Source organism: Notamacropus eugenii, chromosome 6, assembly GCF_028372415.1.
Source record: "Notamacropus eugenii isolate mMacEug1 chromosome 6, mMacEug1.pri_v2, whole genome shotgun sequence".
Lineage (NCBI taxonomy): Eukaryota > Metazoa > Chordata > Mammalia > Diprotodontia > Macropodidae > Notamacropus > Notamacropus eugenii.
In genome coordinates, this window is record NC_092877.1 from 384,590,330 (window position 1) to 384,608,398 (window position 18,069).

An 18,069-nucleotide genomic window follows, 5' to 3' on the forward strand; every position below is an offset into this window, starting at 1 on the left:
CCTCAGACAAAACCTCTCCAAGCATCCTACAAACCTATATTACAACCCATCTGAAGTACTTGCCAGCTATTAGACACAGGTAGGGCTTTCATCACTTTGCTCATGTTGCTCCCTATTTCTTAAATGCTCTTCTCTTTCAATCTTTTGGAATTCTGTCCATCCTTAAAGGTCTAACTCGTGTCCCTTTCTCCCTAATGGGGTCCAGAGGTTCTCAGATTGGATATTAGCTTTCTTTTTTCTGATATTCAGAAAACATTTTAAAAATATTTTCTTCTACAGAAACTTGCTAGTATACTTGTATTTTATTGAGTTCTATACATGTATTTTTAATTATAAAGGTATATACACATATGGTATACATACAGGTATACACACAAATGTACACACATGCACATGAGCACAGCCACAACCTACATTTACACATATGGTACAGAATGTGATAGATTAACTACATGTATGCATTGTGAACATGTACATATGCATAAAAATGTGTCTGTTGGTTAAGTGGATAGCACAGTGGATAGATTACAAGGTCTAAATCAGGAAGACTCACCTTTGTGAGTTCAAATCTGGCCTCAGACACTGACTAGCTGGGAACGACCCTGAGCAGGTCATTTTACCCTGTTTGCCTCAGTTTCCAAATCTGTAAAATGAGCTGGGTCACATGTGTGTGTTTACATACATATACACATATATACATGCACATTTATGGTTGTAATATGTTTCTTTTTTGGGTATATAACATTCCCTCCCCAATACACTATACTATAAGCTCCACGAGGTCAGTGATTAGGCCTTAAATAGCATATAGGTATTCAATAAATAGCAGTAACAAATGAATAATTTCATGACTTTCTGGTCAAAAGAAAACATGTACAACAATGAAAATACACAGCTCAGAAAGTTCAAGAAATGGAGCTGTTTCATTATTTCCCAGACTCCACTTTATAAAATCATCCAAGGGATAGTGGAAACATTTACTTTATAAATTCTAGACCTAGAATGAACCATGGAGGTCATGGAGTCCAAGCCCTTAATTTTATAGATGAGGAAAATGAGGATCTGAAAGAATCGGTGACTTCTCAGTTTCACACATCTACGAAGTATCTGAGGAAGGTTCAAACTCAGCTCCTCCTGACTGCAAACACAGCACTTGATTCACTGTCTCTTCTTGTCAGTACATTTTATGTAGTTTTTACTCTTTGAAGTTACATGTAGGGAGGGCAGGAGCAGAGGGTGCAGTATAATATGCAAGATATCTAATTTTGTCATTTTCAGTGTCATAACTGGTTTTAGAAAGCAAACAAAACAAGATGTGGGTGTTTTAGTGCATGTCAGGCTTAGTTTGAGTCACCAGAGCAATATGGTGCCCCCAAAGTCCAAACCGAACCAAGCAAACACACAAATCTGTGATGGTTTTAGCTTGCCTTAGTCAGGAGACAGTGTCCACAGTTTAGGAGCTGACAGTCACACTATATTCTTCCATTTTTAGACCTCATCTTGGATATTGTGTTCAGGGATGTGTAGCACAATTTAGAAAGTCCACGGCAATGTCCAACCACAAGAGAATTCCTGGGAAGGCAAGGGGACAAGGAGCCATGCTATCTAAGGATCTACTGAATGGATGAGAGATGTCTAGCATGGGGAATAGAAGACCTGAGAGTTTCATGACTGCTATTTTCATGCAGAGAAAGTCATGGGCTTCCTCTGCCTGAGTCCTAGGAGGGAAGCTCACTTCTGCTTCCTCTCATATCACTTTATTAAAGAGAAGATTTAAGGTAATGTCAAGAGGAACTTCCCAGTGACGAGGGTTATACAGTAGTGCAATAGGCTGCTTCAAGAGTTTGAATGAGGTCTTCAAGGTCTTCAGTGGCTGTGTGGCAGCCCCTTGACAGATAAGTTGTAGAGGGGATTTAATTTATAACTGGAAGGAAAGAGATGCTGGTGATTTCTATCAGCCGTAAGAATCCACCCAAGCAGGCTCATCAATAAATACAAATGTTCCAGGTTCTTTTGGGAACATTTGTATTTATTGATGAACCTGCTTGCTTCTTTTCTTTACTTCCTATTTAACCCACTGTGTGCCAAACTCAGGGAAAACCCAGGGGAACCCAGGGGAAAGATCTCATTTTGAAGAAAGAGTTGCATAGGAAGACTCATGAAAATGAGATATGACACAAGTAGGGGAGGGGCTGTTGGCTTGTTTTGGAACTTCTAGGCTTTGGAGATGAATGGTGGAAACTCCTCTTTATTATCTGTGACCAGTCCTTACAAGCTGGGCTGGATTGGGGCCCAGAATGGGTCTCCTGTCATGATTAACATGCTCTGCAGGCACCAACCTGACCTTATTTGAAAGCGAAGGAAATAAAAGCAAAGTGGTTTGCCCTGCTGCTCTCCTCAAAGTCTGCAAGAGTGATGAAATGAACTACATCTCTGTTACCCTTTAGACAAGGTAGACAAACCATTGCACTCAAAGCTAAGTGGCCAGACCAGATTGTCCAACATCAGGGTAAAAGGAACTCAGCAGCCATGATCCTGAAGGGCTATTCAATCTAAATGGCACTTTGAAGCAAGGAGCTTAAAGTCCCTTGAAGCATCAATGGACATTCAAATCTCAGTAAGAAAAGTAATAAGGCACACATTGAAGAGACAGCAAGTCAAGAAAAATTAAGTGCCAGACCCAGGATACCCACCATGCCAATGAGAGAAAAAATAACAAAATGCAGCAATCCCATTTTCCACTCTGATCGCCAAAATCATGTTAGCCATGGATGCCATTTGTTTAGTGCTCTCAAGTTTAAAAAACTTCACGTGACTTAATTTCATCTTCCCAGCAATCTTTTGAATTAATTATTCCAGCTATTCTGTTCTCCATTTTACAGATGAGAAGCTGAGGTTCAGAGAAGTTCATTGATTTTCCTATGATCCCATGGCCTGGAAGCATGAGGCAAGATTTAGAGCTGATAAATCAATAAACAAACATTTAACCAATGCCTGCTGTGTGCCGGCCGCCATGCTGCCTCTCAGGAACCCTTGACTCCATGTACAGGGGACTCCCCATTACACCACGCTGCCTTTATTTATAAAAGAAATCCCAAGTTAAGTTCTTTTTCGTCCCCTACTAATTGGCTCATTCCATCAAGGCTATGACATTTCCAGGAATCTCTTATTTATGCTTTTCCCCTCATTTGAAACTTTACGAATAAACAATTTCCCATTCTAATCCTTCAGCTGGCTGTTCTTTCACTCAGGTCAGAAAGTTATCTACCAGTTGCAAAGATGAGGAGATAATGAGCACCAAGGATGGTTCAAAAGAAGCTCCAGGGTACTAAGCATCCGTGATTCCCTTACAGTCCAGCTAGAGGAAGGCTTAGGGGGAATTCAAAGTCACAAGTTAACTAGAACAATAAGAAAATTGGGGTTCTATTTCAGTCCTAACATGAAAGCCTTGATATCTTCATTTTAGTTCTGAACCCCCCTTCTCCAGTGCCTAGTATAGTGCTCATCCTACTATGGCACTTCATAAATAATAGCTGAATTCGATGGGAATGGATTAGATTAGACCAACTCCCTTCTCTTTTCAGTTTCTGAGTTTCCCCTAAGTTTAAAGTGGAAATGATAATACTGGCATAAAGATAGCCAGCAGGGAGACCCTATTACAACAAAGAGCATCCACCTAACCTGGTATGCTTTGGAAAGTGTACTTGTATATATGTTCTCATTTAATCCACCAAACTATGCTGTCCAGTAGTTGCTATCACTAGTTCAAATCTGGACATAAATAAACTAAGTCCAGAGAAGTTGAGTGACTTACCAAGAGGCGCAGATGTAAATTTCAGAGGTGGAATTTGAAAGTAGGTTTCTTCTGACTATGAATCCACATTTCCAAGAATGGAAGGTACTTAGGCACTTCCAAGAGGAGCCATCACTGTCAGACTTGAGCCCAGGTAAGACAGCTTAATAGATGAACATTGTCTTTGTCTTGTCCTATTCCTTGCTAAATATTTTGGGGAAAAAGTTTCACACACACACACACACACACACACACACACACACACCCATGCTATATCTGAATCCTCACTTCCAAGTTTTTTCTCAACCATTTATTTTGTAATATGGCTTCCATCCCAGCTACCACTCTCTCGAAAGTTGTTGATGATTTTATAATCACTCAATGAAATGAGTTTTCCCTCTTATCCTCCATGGATGCTGAAGAGCTTTCCACACTATTAATTATGCCCTTCTACTGAATTATCTCTCCTTCCCAAAATGTATGGATCCAATAATCCACAGTTTCTGTCTCTAACTGTTGTTTTGTTTTATCACTGATTTCTCTTCTCTTCCAAAGCCCCTAATTTGGGTGGCAGTCAAGGGTCTGCTACAGTCCTTCTCTCTTTGCACTCTACATTCTCGTGTTTACTCATCTAAACCATGATCAGTGCTTCCACAATCACCCCTTTACAGATGACTCCCCCCAAATCAATCAATTAACAAGCATTGACAACATGCCTACTAAGTACCAGATTGCACTAATTGGTGAAAATATTAATGAATAAAATAATCCCTATTCACAAAGAACACATTCTGCCTGAAGCAATAGCAATAATGTGTAAACATGTGTGTATACATATATGTAATATGTATACACACATGCACGTGTGTGCATAACATAGGTAAATAAAAGTAGTTAAATATAAGTATTTTAGGAGGATTAGCAGTTGAGAAGATCAGGGAAGGCTTCATATAGATATAGTGCGTGATAAATTAAGAGAGCATGGAATAGATTATGTCAGATTTGTGAATAAGGGAAGAGTTTAAGACCAAAGAAGATGCAGAGCATTACAAAATCTAAAACAGATAATTTTGAATCCACAAAAATTTTTTTAAAAAGTTTTTACACAAACAAAACCAATGCTGCCAAAATAATAAGTAAAGCCTAAAACTGATGGGGGAGGGGGGAGGGAAATTTGCAACAGGCACCTTTGATAAAGGCCTACTTTCTCAAATATATAGAATGAGGAGTCAAATTTATACGAATATAAGCCATTCCCCAATTGATAATGGTCAAAGGATATGAACAGGCAGTTTTCAGACAAAGAAATTAAAGCTATCCAAAGGCATATAAAAATGCTCTAAATCACTTTTGATTAGAGAAATGCAAATTAAAACAATTCTGAGGTACCACCTCACACCTATCAGGTTGGCTAATATGACAAAAAAGGAAAAATTTTGGATGTTGGCGTGGATGTGGGAAAACTTGGACACTAATGCACTGTTGGTGGAGTTGTGAACTGATCCAAACCATTCTGGAGAGCAATTTGGAACAAGGCCTAAAGAACTATGAAGCTATGCATTCCCTTTGTTCCAGCAAAACCACTGCTAGGTCTGTGTCCCAAAGACATACAAAAAAGGGGGAAAGGATCCATTTGTACAAAAGTATTCATAGCAACGATTTCTGTAGTGACTGGCTAAGAATTGGAAATTGAAGGCATACTCATCAGTTGGGGAATGGCTAGACAAGCTGTGGTATATGATTATAATGGAATACTATAAGAAAGGACAGGCAGGATGACTTCAGAAAAACCTGGAAAGACTTCTGTAAACTGATGCATAGTGAAGTGAACAGAACCAGGGGAATGTTGCACAAAATAACAGCAGTATTGTTCAATGAAGATCTGTGAATGACATGGCTGTTCTCAGCAACACAACGATCCAAGACAATCACAAATGAGTAATGATAAAGCATACTATCTGCCTCCATAGAGGAACTGATATCGTTTGAACACAGATCAAACCATGCTCTTTTTCACTTTTTTCTTTCATTTTTTTTCTTTTTCAAGTCTTCTTGTACAAAATGACTAATATGGAAATGTTTTACATAACTGCACATGTATAATCTGTAACTAATTGCTTATGATCTCAGGGAGGGAGTAGAAAGGAGGGATATAATTTGGAACTCAAAACTTTAATTTTTTTAAGAAGGTGGTGCTTCATCTGGAGTAAGATAGATAAGATAGTGAAGAGCGGGCTTGAAGTGAGGAGGACCTGAGTTCGAATCTGACCACTGATGCTTACAACCTGGATGATCCTCCTGGACAATTCAATTAAACCCTCCATGTATGAGTGTCCTAATCTGTAAGATGGTGATATTAATAGTCCCTATCTCCCAGGGTCATTGTAAGGATCAAATAATATAATATACATAAAACTCTTCAGAAGTCTATGAACTATAGAAATATTAGCTTGCTATTAGTGAAGGACTGGAGGGATACTATGGGGTGGAGGGAAGGAGGGAATACATCCCAAGCCTGGCAGATGGATGATTCAAGGCTATAGAGATAGAAGATTGAGTGTGGTGTATAAGAAAGAGAAAAAAGGTGTTAGTTTTTTCTAGATCACTGAGGGTAGAAAAATGAGTGTGTACAACAAGGCAAGAAAGGTAGTTTGAAGCTAGTTTATGATGTGCTTTAAGAAAAACAAGTTGGAGAAAAAGAAGAAAGAAAGAAAATATGAATTTTTTTAATCCTAAAATCTATAAGGAGTCATTAGAGTTACTTTTTTAAAAAAAAAGACTGATATGGTCAAATGAGCATTATCACTTTGTCAGCAGCGAACAGGACAGAATCAACATCAGATAGCCTTGAGGTGGGGAAAATGATTAGAAAATGTTCAATAATCCAGGTTAGAGGTGATGAAACTCTAAACTAGGTGATAACTGTTGAAGTATAAAGATGAGATTGGATAAAAAAAGATGCCCAGGTAGTAATGTGTGTGTGTGTGTGTATGTGTGTGCATGTGTGAAGAAGACTGAGGAGTTACAGAGTGTGGACAGCTTGTAATTGGAATGAGAAGGATGATCACACTTTTTACGGAAACAGGTAAACTTGAAAGAAGGGCGGATTTGGGGGAGAGATAATGAATAATGAATGAACCACTTTGGATGCGTTTAGTTTCGGTTGCCCCTGGGACCTCCAGTTTGAAATGTCCAATGGGCAATTGATGATGGAGGACTGTAGCCCAAGGGATAGACCAAAAATGAGTTCGTGGATATAGTTCAGTGAGTCATCTGCATAGAAATTATAATCAGTCTCACAGGATCTGATGAGGTTAAGAAGGAAAATGTAGAGAGAAAAGAGGGGACCTTCAAAGAGAACTTGGGGTTCCATCCATAGTTGAGAGGTATGACTTGGATGATGAGTCAGCAGAACAGACAAAAGAAAGATCAGACAAATAGGAGATGATCTGGAAAGAGGATGAAAACATAATAATAAAAGAATATCTTGAAATAAATTATGGGCGACAGTGCCAAATGTATAAGATAGGTTGAGAAGGATGAAGACTAACAAAAGGACATAATATCTGGCAAATGTTATCATCAATAACTATGTAGAAAAGAGTTGCAGTTGGATTGGAAGCCAGATTGAAAAGAATTGAGAGAGTAAGGGAAATAAAAATGCAGACAAATATTTCTAGGAGTTTATCCAAGAAAAGGAGGAGAGCTATAGGAGGATCATTTGAAGAGATGATAGAATTAGTAAATTATTTTGTTTTTTTAAGGATAGGGAAGACTTAGGTATATTTGAAGACAGGAGGGATGAAACAAGCGTATAGGTTATACAGTAAGGAGTTGAAAATTGTTGGAATAAAAGAAGGAATGATTTTTCAATCTTATGGAAAAGATAGAAAGGTATGGGACCAAGCATATATGGGGAGATGTAAAAATTTTACACAGAGAAGGGCTCTTTTTTTGTCAGAGACTGGGGAAAAGGAGAAGAGAGTATGTAGTGATGTCAAGAGGTTTTAAGATGAAGACAGTATATGAAGCTCTGATTAAATCGCCTTAATTTTTTCAATAAATTAAGAAGTACTGTCCTCTACTTTAGAAGAAGAGGAGGGAAGGTATGGGAGGCTTAAGGCGTGAAGAGAATATTTGGAATAGTTCGGTGGGGAGTCAGAAAGGGAATCATTTAGGTGGGAATAAAGTAACTGTCTTGCAGCAGCGAGGTACTGGCTGACATTAGATGGCATGAATGCATAATCTTCTCAGTAAGCATGGTTGCATGAGTTCCTCCTGTTCTGTTCAGGAGCCCATGAATAGGAGCAGATCAGGTAAATGACAGAAGTAAATCAGAGCTCTTATTTGACAACTGATGGGTAGTGATAGGTCAAGCAGATGAGGGATTCAAAGGCAAGGGAGAGTGTCAAGTTAAAAAGTGGAAAGGGAGAAACGTTAAGTCAGAGTGAAGATAATAGCTGAAGAAAGTAAGGAGAAGTTGCCATTTTGGAAATGTTGATGTCAGTGAAGTATAGATAGGTTTAAAAGGGATGTGGCAAAGAAAAGATTAGAATACTAGGCGTATATAAGAGAGATGTATGTCAGAGCTTCTAATTAAGAAAGTGTGAGTAATGGTAAGATCCAGTGAATGACAACTTCTATGTGTAGTTGAGGTTGAGAGACTTAAAGAGACTGGGAAATTGGGAGGTTAGTGAGTTTCAGGAAGTATCTATGTGAATAATGGTCATTCACTATAAAGTCAGTTGAAGAAAAGAGGAAGATGATAACTTAGGTGCTGAAATCCTTCAGAACAAAAGTGGTGAATAACCAGTAAATAAATGACACCATGAGATAGATGATGTAGAAATTTGTAAATGAGTGGGCATAAAAAGACAAGGGATTACACAGTGATGAAGGCAAGAGGAGAGTGTGGAATTGGCAGTAGGGAGCAAGGAGTATTCTGACTCCTCTTCCAGGAATAGCATGTTAAGGATATGAAATGATTTATGGTCAGTAATGGAGAAGATTCTCAGGAATTCATTGTCATTAGGGAGGAGTGAGTATTAAGTTAAGGCTATGATAACAATCTTGGCATTTGAAAGGCCAAATACTATGGGCTATACACCCCTGATCTGTGCTGATAGATCACTGTCTTCTGAGGGATATCATCATGATATCCTAGAATAATATGACAAGAGAACACTTATGAAGTACTGCTTCATGACTTCCAAAGATGAGTGGAGAGTGAATGCTCAACTGCCAAGATCCTCTGTGTAGCTTCTAAGTTTTCAGAAAGAAAATTCCCGAAATCTTGAGCAATTTGTCTCTGCCACTTAACCATCCTTCACATCCCTGCCCCAAATAGGACTCAGAAGCTGTTCTGTGAGGCCAGCACTTATGTTAAAGTATTGACATGATCTCCACTAAAAGATTTACTAAAAATGATCAAGGTACCTGCTGTTTTAAGGTAAAAACCTTACCATTTATTCAGAAGCTTTTAGATGTATCTATGCTGTGACCAATTTATAGCCTCTACAATTAGTATTATTTTGTGTTAGACACATTTCCCTCCTGGTGTGATTAACCTTTGCATATCCCAGCCACATTAAATGAAGAACTTTAGAAAAACAAAAATATGCTGTTCATATCACATAAAAATAGAGAGACAGCATGTTGCCTCAAGGGTGGGGGGCATGAGCTTGCAATTTATATAGCTACAGTCCAGACAAAGTTTCAGTCCTATCTAGTTTGAGTGATCTGGCTCACCTCTCTAGGCCCCAACATCCTTAGTCATTTTCACCAAATCACATGAATACTCTGACGTTCAGCTCTGGAAAGTGGCCCTGGGAATCTAAGTTGCCTGGTTGTCAGATTAAGGAAACAAAAACATTAAAACAATATTAAAATCAAAAGACTATAATCATGGTCCTGATTTTGGTCACTGGGTTCAGATCTACATCCAATAACATGTGAAATCCCATTGAAAGAATGAAGAATTTGATGTCTCCAGCATCAAATCCACCTAAGGCAGATATCCCAACAGAGATAATGAAATGGTCATCACCAATTATTCTTCATTAACTTTTCCCCAAGGGGAAACAGTTTTTAGTAATTCTGAAGAGACATTAAAATAGATAATAATTCTAGAATTTGAGGACCAACTAGTGTGCTCAATGGTAGGAGGGCGGGAGAGAGTGGGGAGGGAAGGAATGGAGAGAGGGAGGGAGGGAGCGAGGGAGGGAGGGAAGGAGGGAGGGAGAGAGAGAGAGAGAGAGAGAGAGAGAGAGAGAGAGAGAGAGAGAGAGAGAGAGAAGAGAGAGAGGAGCCAGATAGAGAGCCTGGGAAAGGCGTCTCCTGAATATCTCAGCCTTTGATTCCCTGAAGCAAGTGTCTTTCCCAAAGTTTCTTTGGCCTCCTACGTGTCTACTTCATTTATGCACAGGTTGTCTCCCCCATTAGAATATAAGCTCTTTTAGGGAAGCGACTATTTTCATGTTTGTTTGTTTTAAATATTCCCCAAACTTAACACAGTGCCTGGTGTTGAGGGTATGAAATGTCACCTAGTGATTAATAAATGCCTCTTTATTGATTGATGGTGATACAGAGTTACTTAAAGGTAAATATCGTATTGAAAACTCTTTAGTAATTTAAATTAATTCATTGCCATGTGTGTAGGTTGCTGAGTGAGACTGTTATCTCCTAATTAAGAAAAAAGAGAAAGTATTAATAAAAAGAAAAGTCAGGGACATTGAGGAAAGTGTTTTCCATGAAAAGCTTCATCCGATAACTGGACCAGAAAAACTTGACAATGGTAAATACCCTGAGGAAAAACTGTTTGGAAATTTCAATCCTCCTTATTCTCTGACTTTTATCGATAGACTCCCAGTTCACTTAAACATTATATTATTTTTTTCAAGGGATTGTGTCTGTGGTAGGGGAGAAGCACAGTAACAGAGATAGAAGTTAAATTACGTGAAGGGACACACTAAGCAAGAATGATTACCAGGGTCCCATTTGTCTAATGATCTCAGAGCAAAGAACTGACTTGTTTGCATAGAGTTCCTTCAATTCCTCAGCACATGAAGGAAGCTGAGCAAGCTCCAGGCTTCAGCTTCCACCAGTCCTCTGTTCAGTGTCTTCAGGATGTCCCTCAACCTTCCACTACAGTAGTTTCCACTAGGTATAAGAGCCAATCCACATATAGATTTGTATGCATATGCCTGCCTAAAAGTGGAAGGTAGTTTAAAAAGAAATTCACTGTGAATACATAAAAATATCCAAACACAAAATAAGAAAATAATCACTCTCATCACAAAGAAATGATAAATCTATAATCTGCTTCCTGGAAGTGAACTGAGTCTCAGAGGCTTGATAGCTCGCAAAGAATAGTATGGTCTGTCTATGACACAAATGGAAGGAAATCCATGATTTATTTTGTAGAAAACTGAATCTCAAGGTGTAGAAGTGAGGTAGAGAGCAAGGCAAAGGTAAATAATGGAGGGAAGGAGGAACAATCTTAAATTGATACAATATGGGGGAGAAACGGTGTCTCTTCCACAAAACTGTACGTCTTATCTCTCTTTTGGATCTGTTAGTAGGCATCCTTTTGAATAAGTGAGTGGCAAATGTCTGATTTTTAAAGTTAATTTAGTATGACACTTTTTAGATATGCAGCAAATCTTGAGATCTCACAACCTGTTCTGAAAATAGCAACCACCTGATAACATACAAAAGAACAAGTTATCTTCATGTTTAAAAAAAATCATAGTGACTAATAACTAATTCCCTTTTTTTAAAGTTAGAAGCATATCCCAACATTTTAAGGCTTCAAAATAATAAATTATAAATTAAATACTTCACAATTTATCTTTTAATCCAAGCAACATTAAACTATATATGATGTCCATATTTCAGAACAGTGTCATGTAAAATGGCTGCAAACACAAAATTCAAATTGATTTTTAAGGAATAAATCCACATCCCATTTAGTATTAACCCAGAGCATATTGTTATGCTAAGGTAGTTGTATTTTCTTTTAAATACTGTGTTGTTATAGAAGACCTTTCTAGGGGGGAAAAAGTAACAGCATCATTCAGTCAACCCATCACCCTCTCTAAATACCTGAGTTGTTATTTCACTATTAGGTGCATGCTAGAGCTTCTTAACTGGCTAATAAGAAACTTGCACTGAAGTTCTCAAGCTGCCACAGCAATGCAAAGTTGCCCATGAAGATTTACTGCCATACTAACATAACAAAGCTGGATTTTAAAGCAGAGTTAGAAATAAATAAGGGATAATTATACAACTTTTTTCATCTTACATACATACCAATTTCAGTGGTTCTTTTAAACTCCAGATAAAGTTAAAAAAATTAATTTGTCACTGATTTAAAGACAGATTTCCTCAAATGTCCTGAGAATCTAACATAGCAAGATTCTTGTATTATCAGATGTATATGCATATATGTTTCTTCCTGCTGTTCCGTCATTAACTCTTCATGACCCAGTTTTTCAACAGCCCATGGTGTTTTATTGGCAAAATTATTGGAGTGGTTTTCCATTTATTTCTTCAGTTTTTAGGCAGATAGATGTTAAGTAATTTGTCAAGGTTCACACAACAAGTAAGTGCCTGAGATCAGATTTGAACTTTGGTCCATCTGACTTCAGGACCAGAGCTTTTATCTTTGCTGCCCCCAATATATCTTTATCTATATGCAAATAACCTAAAAGATGCTTGAAAGGATGAATAAAATGGATATTAATTTTAGGAGAATACGTATAAACGAGAAACAGGACCCTATCCCACTCTAAAAGTTTAGAAAAATAACTATGGTAACATAGAAGACAAGAAAGGAGGGGAAAAAGAAGGAGGAAGGGAGGGAAGGAGGTAGAGAAAGCAAATGAGAGGAAGGAAGGAAGGAAGGAAGGAAGGAAGGAAGGAAGGAAGGAAGGAAGGAAGGAAGGAAGGAAGGAAGGAAGGAAGGAAGGAAGGAAGGAAGTGACATCTTAAAATTGTATTTCTTTTACTTATAAATGACAGAAAAGCAATCAAAGTGACAGAAAAGCAATCAAAGGCTGGATTTACACTTTTTTTTTTTGCAAACTGAACCTAGGGCGATTTCACTCAGATAGTTTAGTTGTCTCAGTGACTTTCTTTAAAAATAGAAGTGCTATCGGGAAAGCGATAGTTGCCCCTGCGGGAGGCTGGACAGTGTGAGCTTTCGATGACCCAAAGGGGAAAATAGCTACCGGGTTGTTTCTGCACCTCTGACAGCGTCAACAGGACTCATTATCTCGGAAACCAGAGCTTGCTCTCCAAAGCCAACCAGATCTCTATGTTCCAGAGAATACCAGGACTCATAATTTTCCAACTACCTTCCCCATTGGGCTCTCCTGTGTTGAACCAACTGAGCCACAAACTTCTAGGACACAACCTTCAGCCACTCAAAGGGACAAGTCTCCTTACCTGGGTGTCCTCTGGGAGTGAGGAAGAGGGAGAGAAACCGCAGAGTCTGGCCCTTTAACCACCAAGTGAAAGACTGGAGGAGCCCAATTACTGACTGAGCAAGAGCTAAGATGGTCTAAAAACCTGGTGATAACTTCGGCGATCAAAGGGGCAGCTGGGGCGGGGTAGGGAGGGGAGGGAAGATGTGTTAACAATAAAAGGTGGAGGGTGGAGGGGGTCTCTTCTCACGGCCCAGTGAACGACTAAAGAAAGAAGACAGGTGGGGGAAGGTGGCGTAGGTTGGCTCAGGTTCTCTTTCAGCCACAGATAAAGGAAGGGCCTGGGGGTGGGGGGGGGGGGGCAGGGAGAGCACCTGTGCCTTACAGGGCTGGGGGAGGGGGCGTTTTCTCACCACTTGGGCTATTGCTGGATCTCAGGCGCCTTCCACAGAGACACTGCAGCATAAGCACTCCTTTCTTCAGGAAAAGCCCCAGAATCTTCATGGATCGAGTTTGTGTTTGGGGCTCTGGGACTCCCCTCCCTACCCGCCTCTGTTAAGCGTCCAACCAGAGCCCGGGCTCCCCGCTAAAGGAAGCGTCCACGCCCATGCTCCGCGGCTCGCTGGATACAGGGAGTGGGTTCATCGATGGTTCGGTCAGGATGGAAAGGAAGCTAAAGTCAGGAGTCCAGACGCCCAAGGCCTGGGTCCAGAAAAGACTGGCCAAGATGTTGGCAGGCCTCAAAGGGTCCAAGGGCTGGACGGCTCCGCTCTGTTCCCGGAGTCGGCAGCGAGATGGTGGGGCAGCAGCTAACACGACCACCACACCCCAACTTGCCAAAACGAAACACTTCAGGACTTTTCAAAGAAGCCAGTTTGTCCAGAGGTGGGCAGGGGGTGGATTGAACCACGGATGTCACCTGGTGTGAATCCCTTCCAGAAGAAGAAGCCCCTGCCCCCTACTGGGAAACAAGGCGAGTCTACGTCCACAGGGACCGAGGCCACGAGGAGGAAGCTGACGCTCGCACTGCTCGCGTGTTCTCTCTCTCTCTCTCTCTCTCTCTCTCTCTCTCTCTCTCTCTCTCTCTCTCTCTCTCTCTCTCTCTCTCTCTCTCTCTTTCTCTCTCTCTCTCTCTCTCTCTCGTATTTTTCTTAATATAACTGTCTTTCTGTCTCTTTCCTCTCGCTGTCTCTCTATTTCTGTTTCTGTGTCTCTGCCTCTCTCTCACACGTTCTCTCTGGTGTACTGTTGTTTTCTGATCAGCGTGGGATGGGGAAAGGGAAAGACAACAGGCACTAGACAGAAACAGCGCAGTCGGACTAGTTGCTGGAAGGGTGGGGTGACCGGGAAGCAGAGAGCGCAGAAGTTGTACGTGTGTGTGTGTGTGTGTGTGTGTGTGTGTGTGTGTGTGTGTGTGTGTGTGTGTGTTGCGAGCGGCTAGGGTGACTGAAATATTGGCTGAGGACAGGGATGGGGGTGGAGAAAGATTCAGTAGCGAAAGAGGAGTTTCTGCGAGATTGGTGAGGGCCATTTAGAAAGTGTTTGGGAATGGGATAGGAGTGGGGGGTGGGAGGCAAGCTATTTTCCCCTTAGCGTTTTCTCCAAAGAACAGACTGTGTGTGGGGGGGCGGGGCGGGGGGGTGTTGGGAACAAGAGAGAGGTAGTTTAACTCAGGGTCACCTTTGATCCTGCTCATCGGGTCCTACCTCTTCATCACCGTTTCACAAAGGAGGAATGTTTGTGTTGTTGGTGGGGGAGGAGAACTTCAGTGCCAACAGCAGCAAGGAGTAGCGCCTTAGAAAGGATGGCAGTATTTAGGGAGTGAAGAGATACATAGGAACTCTCTCCTCCTCTCTCTGTTCTCTCTTCTTCCTTCATCTCTCTCTCTCTCTCTCTCTCTCTCTCTCTCTCTCTCTCTCTCTCTCTCTCTCTCTCTCTCTCTCTCTCTCTCCCCCTCTCCCCCTCTCCCTCCCTTCCTCCCTCGCTCCTCCCCTTGCCCCGCCTCTGTAACTAGAGCCAAAAGTAGTCAGAGAAATTCTTTTTTTCTACCCTTTCGTTATCACAGGTTTCCACTCTCACACTACAGTTACAGAGCTCCCCCTCGCGCCCCCCTCACCCCCCACCCCACCCCCGGCCTCGTTAAATTATTGCGGTTCAGGCAGAGGAAGCGCGCTCTGTTCTTCCCATAGTATTTCTTCTGAAACTCTGCGCCCCGCCCCAGTCCACACCACCCCATAACCTTGTGCCCTTACTAACACTTCAGGAATCTGATCAAAGAAGTGTCAGGACCTTGACCCTACAGCAATCTCTGAGCCATCTCCAGGTCCCTGGGTTTTGTTCTGCCTAGGGTCTCGAGGCTGGAGCCATGAGAGCTTTCCTGGGTCCTGAATCTTGGCTGGCGGCTTTTCTTTGATTTTCTTGCACTGCTTCGGTTTGAAGAGCTAGTTAAAGTGGTACCTCCAGTGACCACTGGAGGGCTTTCTCTGACAGAAGATTATTAAAGCTACTTTCAACCTTCTCCTAAATTCCTTTGGGGAGTTATAAGCCTGACGCACCTGTTGCTTCTACCTGTGCAAAGTACCCCGCGGAGACGAGACGCAATTAGAAAAAGGAAAACACCTAAAAATATTCACTCCTGCTGCCCAGAGCTTTCTGAGAGGCTGTTGATTACCGAGGTACCTGCTCACAAAGGGTATCATGGTTAAGGGAGGTTGGGGACAAAAGAGTCTATCTGCAGACGGTGAGAATCTCTCTAGCCCAAGGTCACAAGACCCAAGAGAGTTTTCAGGGTTTACACGGGGAAGTAAAGAAAAACTTTCTAAATAGTAAAAATTATAATAAAAATAATAAACAATGTTGATGTTTCTGATAAACTAGCATTTTATAGAGCTTTAGTGACTGCAAAGTACTTTGCATATGTTATCTCACTTGACCTTTCAAGAGGTCAAGCAAATCAGGTCAGTAGAGCACTCCTTTGACACTAACAACTGCTGCATTCTGTGCCTATCGAGCATTTGCTGATGAATTTCACCAACTAGATTCTCACTGCTAGACTACTCCTAGCCCTTCCTTCAACTGTTGGGGTGTGCTCCTTTGGAGCTTGCTCTCTAACATCTCTCATATCTGCATATGTGTGTATACACATATACACATGCATGTATGTATGTATATATATAGAGAGAGAGTGTGTGTGTGTGTGTGTGTGTGTGTTCATCATTCATTGCTGAAGAAGACCATGCCATCAGAGAAATAATGACATGACTTGCACTTGACTTTGTTTTGAGTGAGGGAGGGCTGTGTAGGTTACCAGCCTCACTTCTCCCCTACAGCCATCTGAATCCAGTGACCAGACATTCATCAGGATGACTGGAGATGTCCCAGGATGAGGCAATTGGGGTTAGGTGACTTGCCCAAGGCCACACAGCTAGTGAGTGTCAAGTGTCTGAGGTGAGATTTGAACTCTGTTAAACATTTTACAAATATTATCCCAATCGATCCTCACAATAACCCTGCAAAGTAAAGGCTGTGGCTATTGCCATTTTAGAGTTGAGGAAATTAAATTAATGCAAAACAGAGGCTAAATAACTTAACCAGGTCACATAGCTACTAAGTATCTGATGTTGGATTTGAACTCAAGTCTTTCTGACTCCAGGCCCAGCATTCTATCCACTGAGCCCCCAGCTGCTTATGCAAACATGCATATATGTGTATATATGTACATATACATACACATACATGTCCCCTCCCTATCACAGATAAACTCCTTGGAAAGCCTCCTCTATGTGGGTTGCTGTCATTTCCAAATGTTCCACTCAATTCTCTTTGCAACATAACTTCCCTTGACTGAAACTGTTCTCTCCAAAAGTGTCAGTATATTTTTTTAATCATTCAAGACAGTGGGCCTGTCTTCATCCTCATCTTTTTAAATTCCCCATGGTTTTTGACATCAATGGTCAATTCCTTTTCCTGGATTCTCTCTATTCCTTAAGCTATAGGGACACCACTCATGCCTTGTTCTCTCCCTCTTATGCTGACTACTCTTTCTCCATCTACACTGAATAATCATCACATGCTCTATGCTCCATGTTCTAGGTGTAGTTATATCTTAGGACTCTCTCCTGACTACTTTACTTTTCTCCCCACTTTCAGGCCCTTTTTTAACTCTGGTCCTACACCACCAGAAATTTGGACTGTAACTTGCATTTTCTGGCTCTGATCAGTGAATGTTTTGATAATTTGCTGGGGTTCTGGCCTCCATGACACTTTATGGTATTTGCTCAACATGTCCCCTCCTCCTGTACATCCTCTGTTCTTTTCCCTCATTTCCAGCAGCCTTTTATATGTGGTCTAACTTCATTAGAATTAAAACCCTTGAGGTCAGGAATCACTTTGTTTGTTTGTCTTTAAATCCCTAATGCTTAACACAGTGCTTGAAAAATGCCTCCTGAACACAAAGAAGTTCTGGTCCTGGCCAGCCAACCAGCCATCTCTCTCTGTCTCTCTGTATCTTTGTCTGTGTCTGTGTCTGTGTCTGTCTCTCTCTCTCCCTCTCTCTCTCTCTCTCTGTCTCTCTCTCCCTCCCTCTCTCTCCCTCTCTCTCTCCCTCTCTTTCTCCCTCTCTCTCTTTCTCTCCTCTCTCTCCCTGTCTCTCTCTCCCTCCCTCTCTCTCCCTCTCTCTCTCTCTCTCTCTCTCCTCTCTCTCCCTGTCTCTCTCTCTGTCTCTCCCTCCCTCCCTCTCTCTCCCTCTCTCTCTCCCTCTCTCCTCTCTCTCCCTGTCTCTCTCTCTGTCTCTCTCCCTCCCTCTCTCTCCCTCCCTCTCTCTCCCTCTCTCTCTCTCCCTCTCTCTCTCCC

General features: G+C 41.2%; 1 protein-coding gene across 1 annotated transcript in view; it reads right to left on the minus strand.

Annotated features, from left to right (window-relative positions):
- Window positions 1–14,401, minus strand: part of FGF12 (fibroblast growth factor 12) — a 390,802-nt gene extending 376,401 nt beyond the window's left edge. The window contains exon 1 of the mRNA XM_072618871.1: window positions 13,632–14,401. Within this exon, the coding sequence (XP_072474972.1) occupies window positions 13,632–13,722 (91 nt within the window). The 5' untranslated portion in view covers window positions 13,723–14,401. The remainder of the gene's footprint in view (window positions 1–13,631) is intronic.
- Window positions 14,402–18,069: the final 3,668 nt, after the last annotated feature.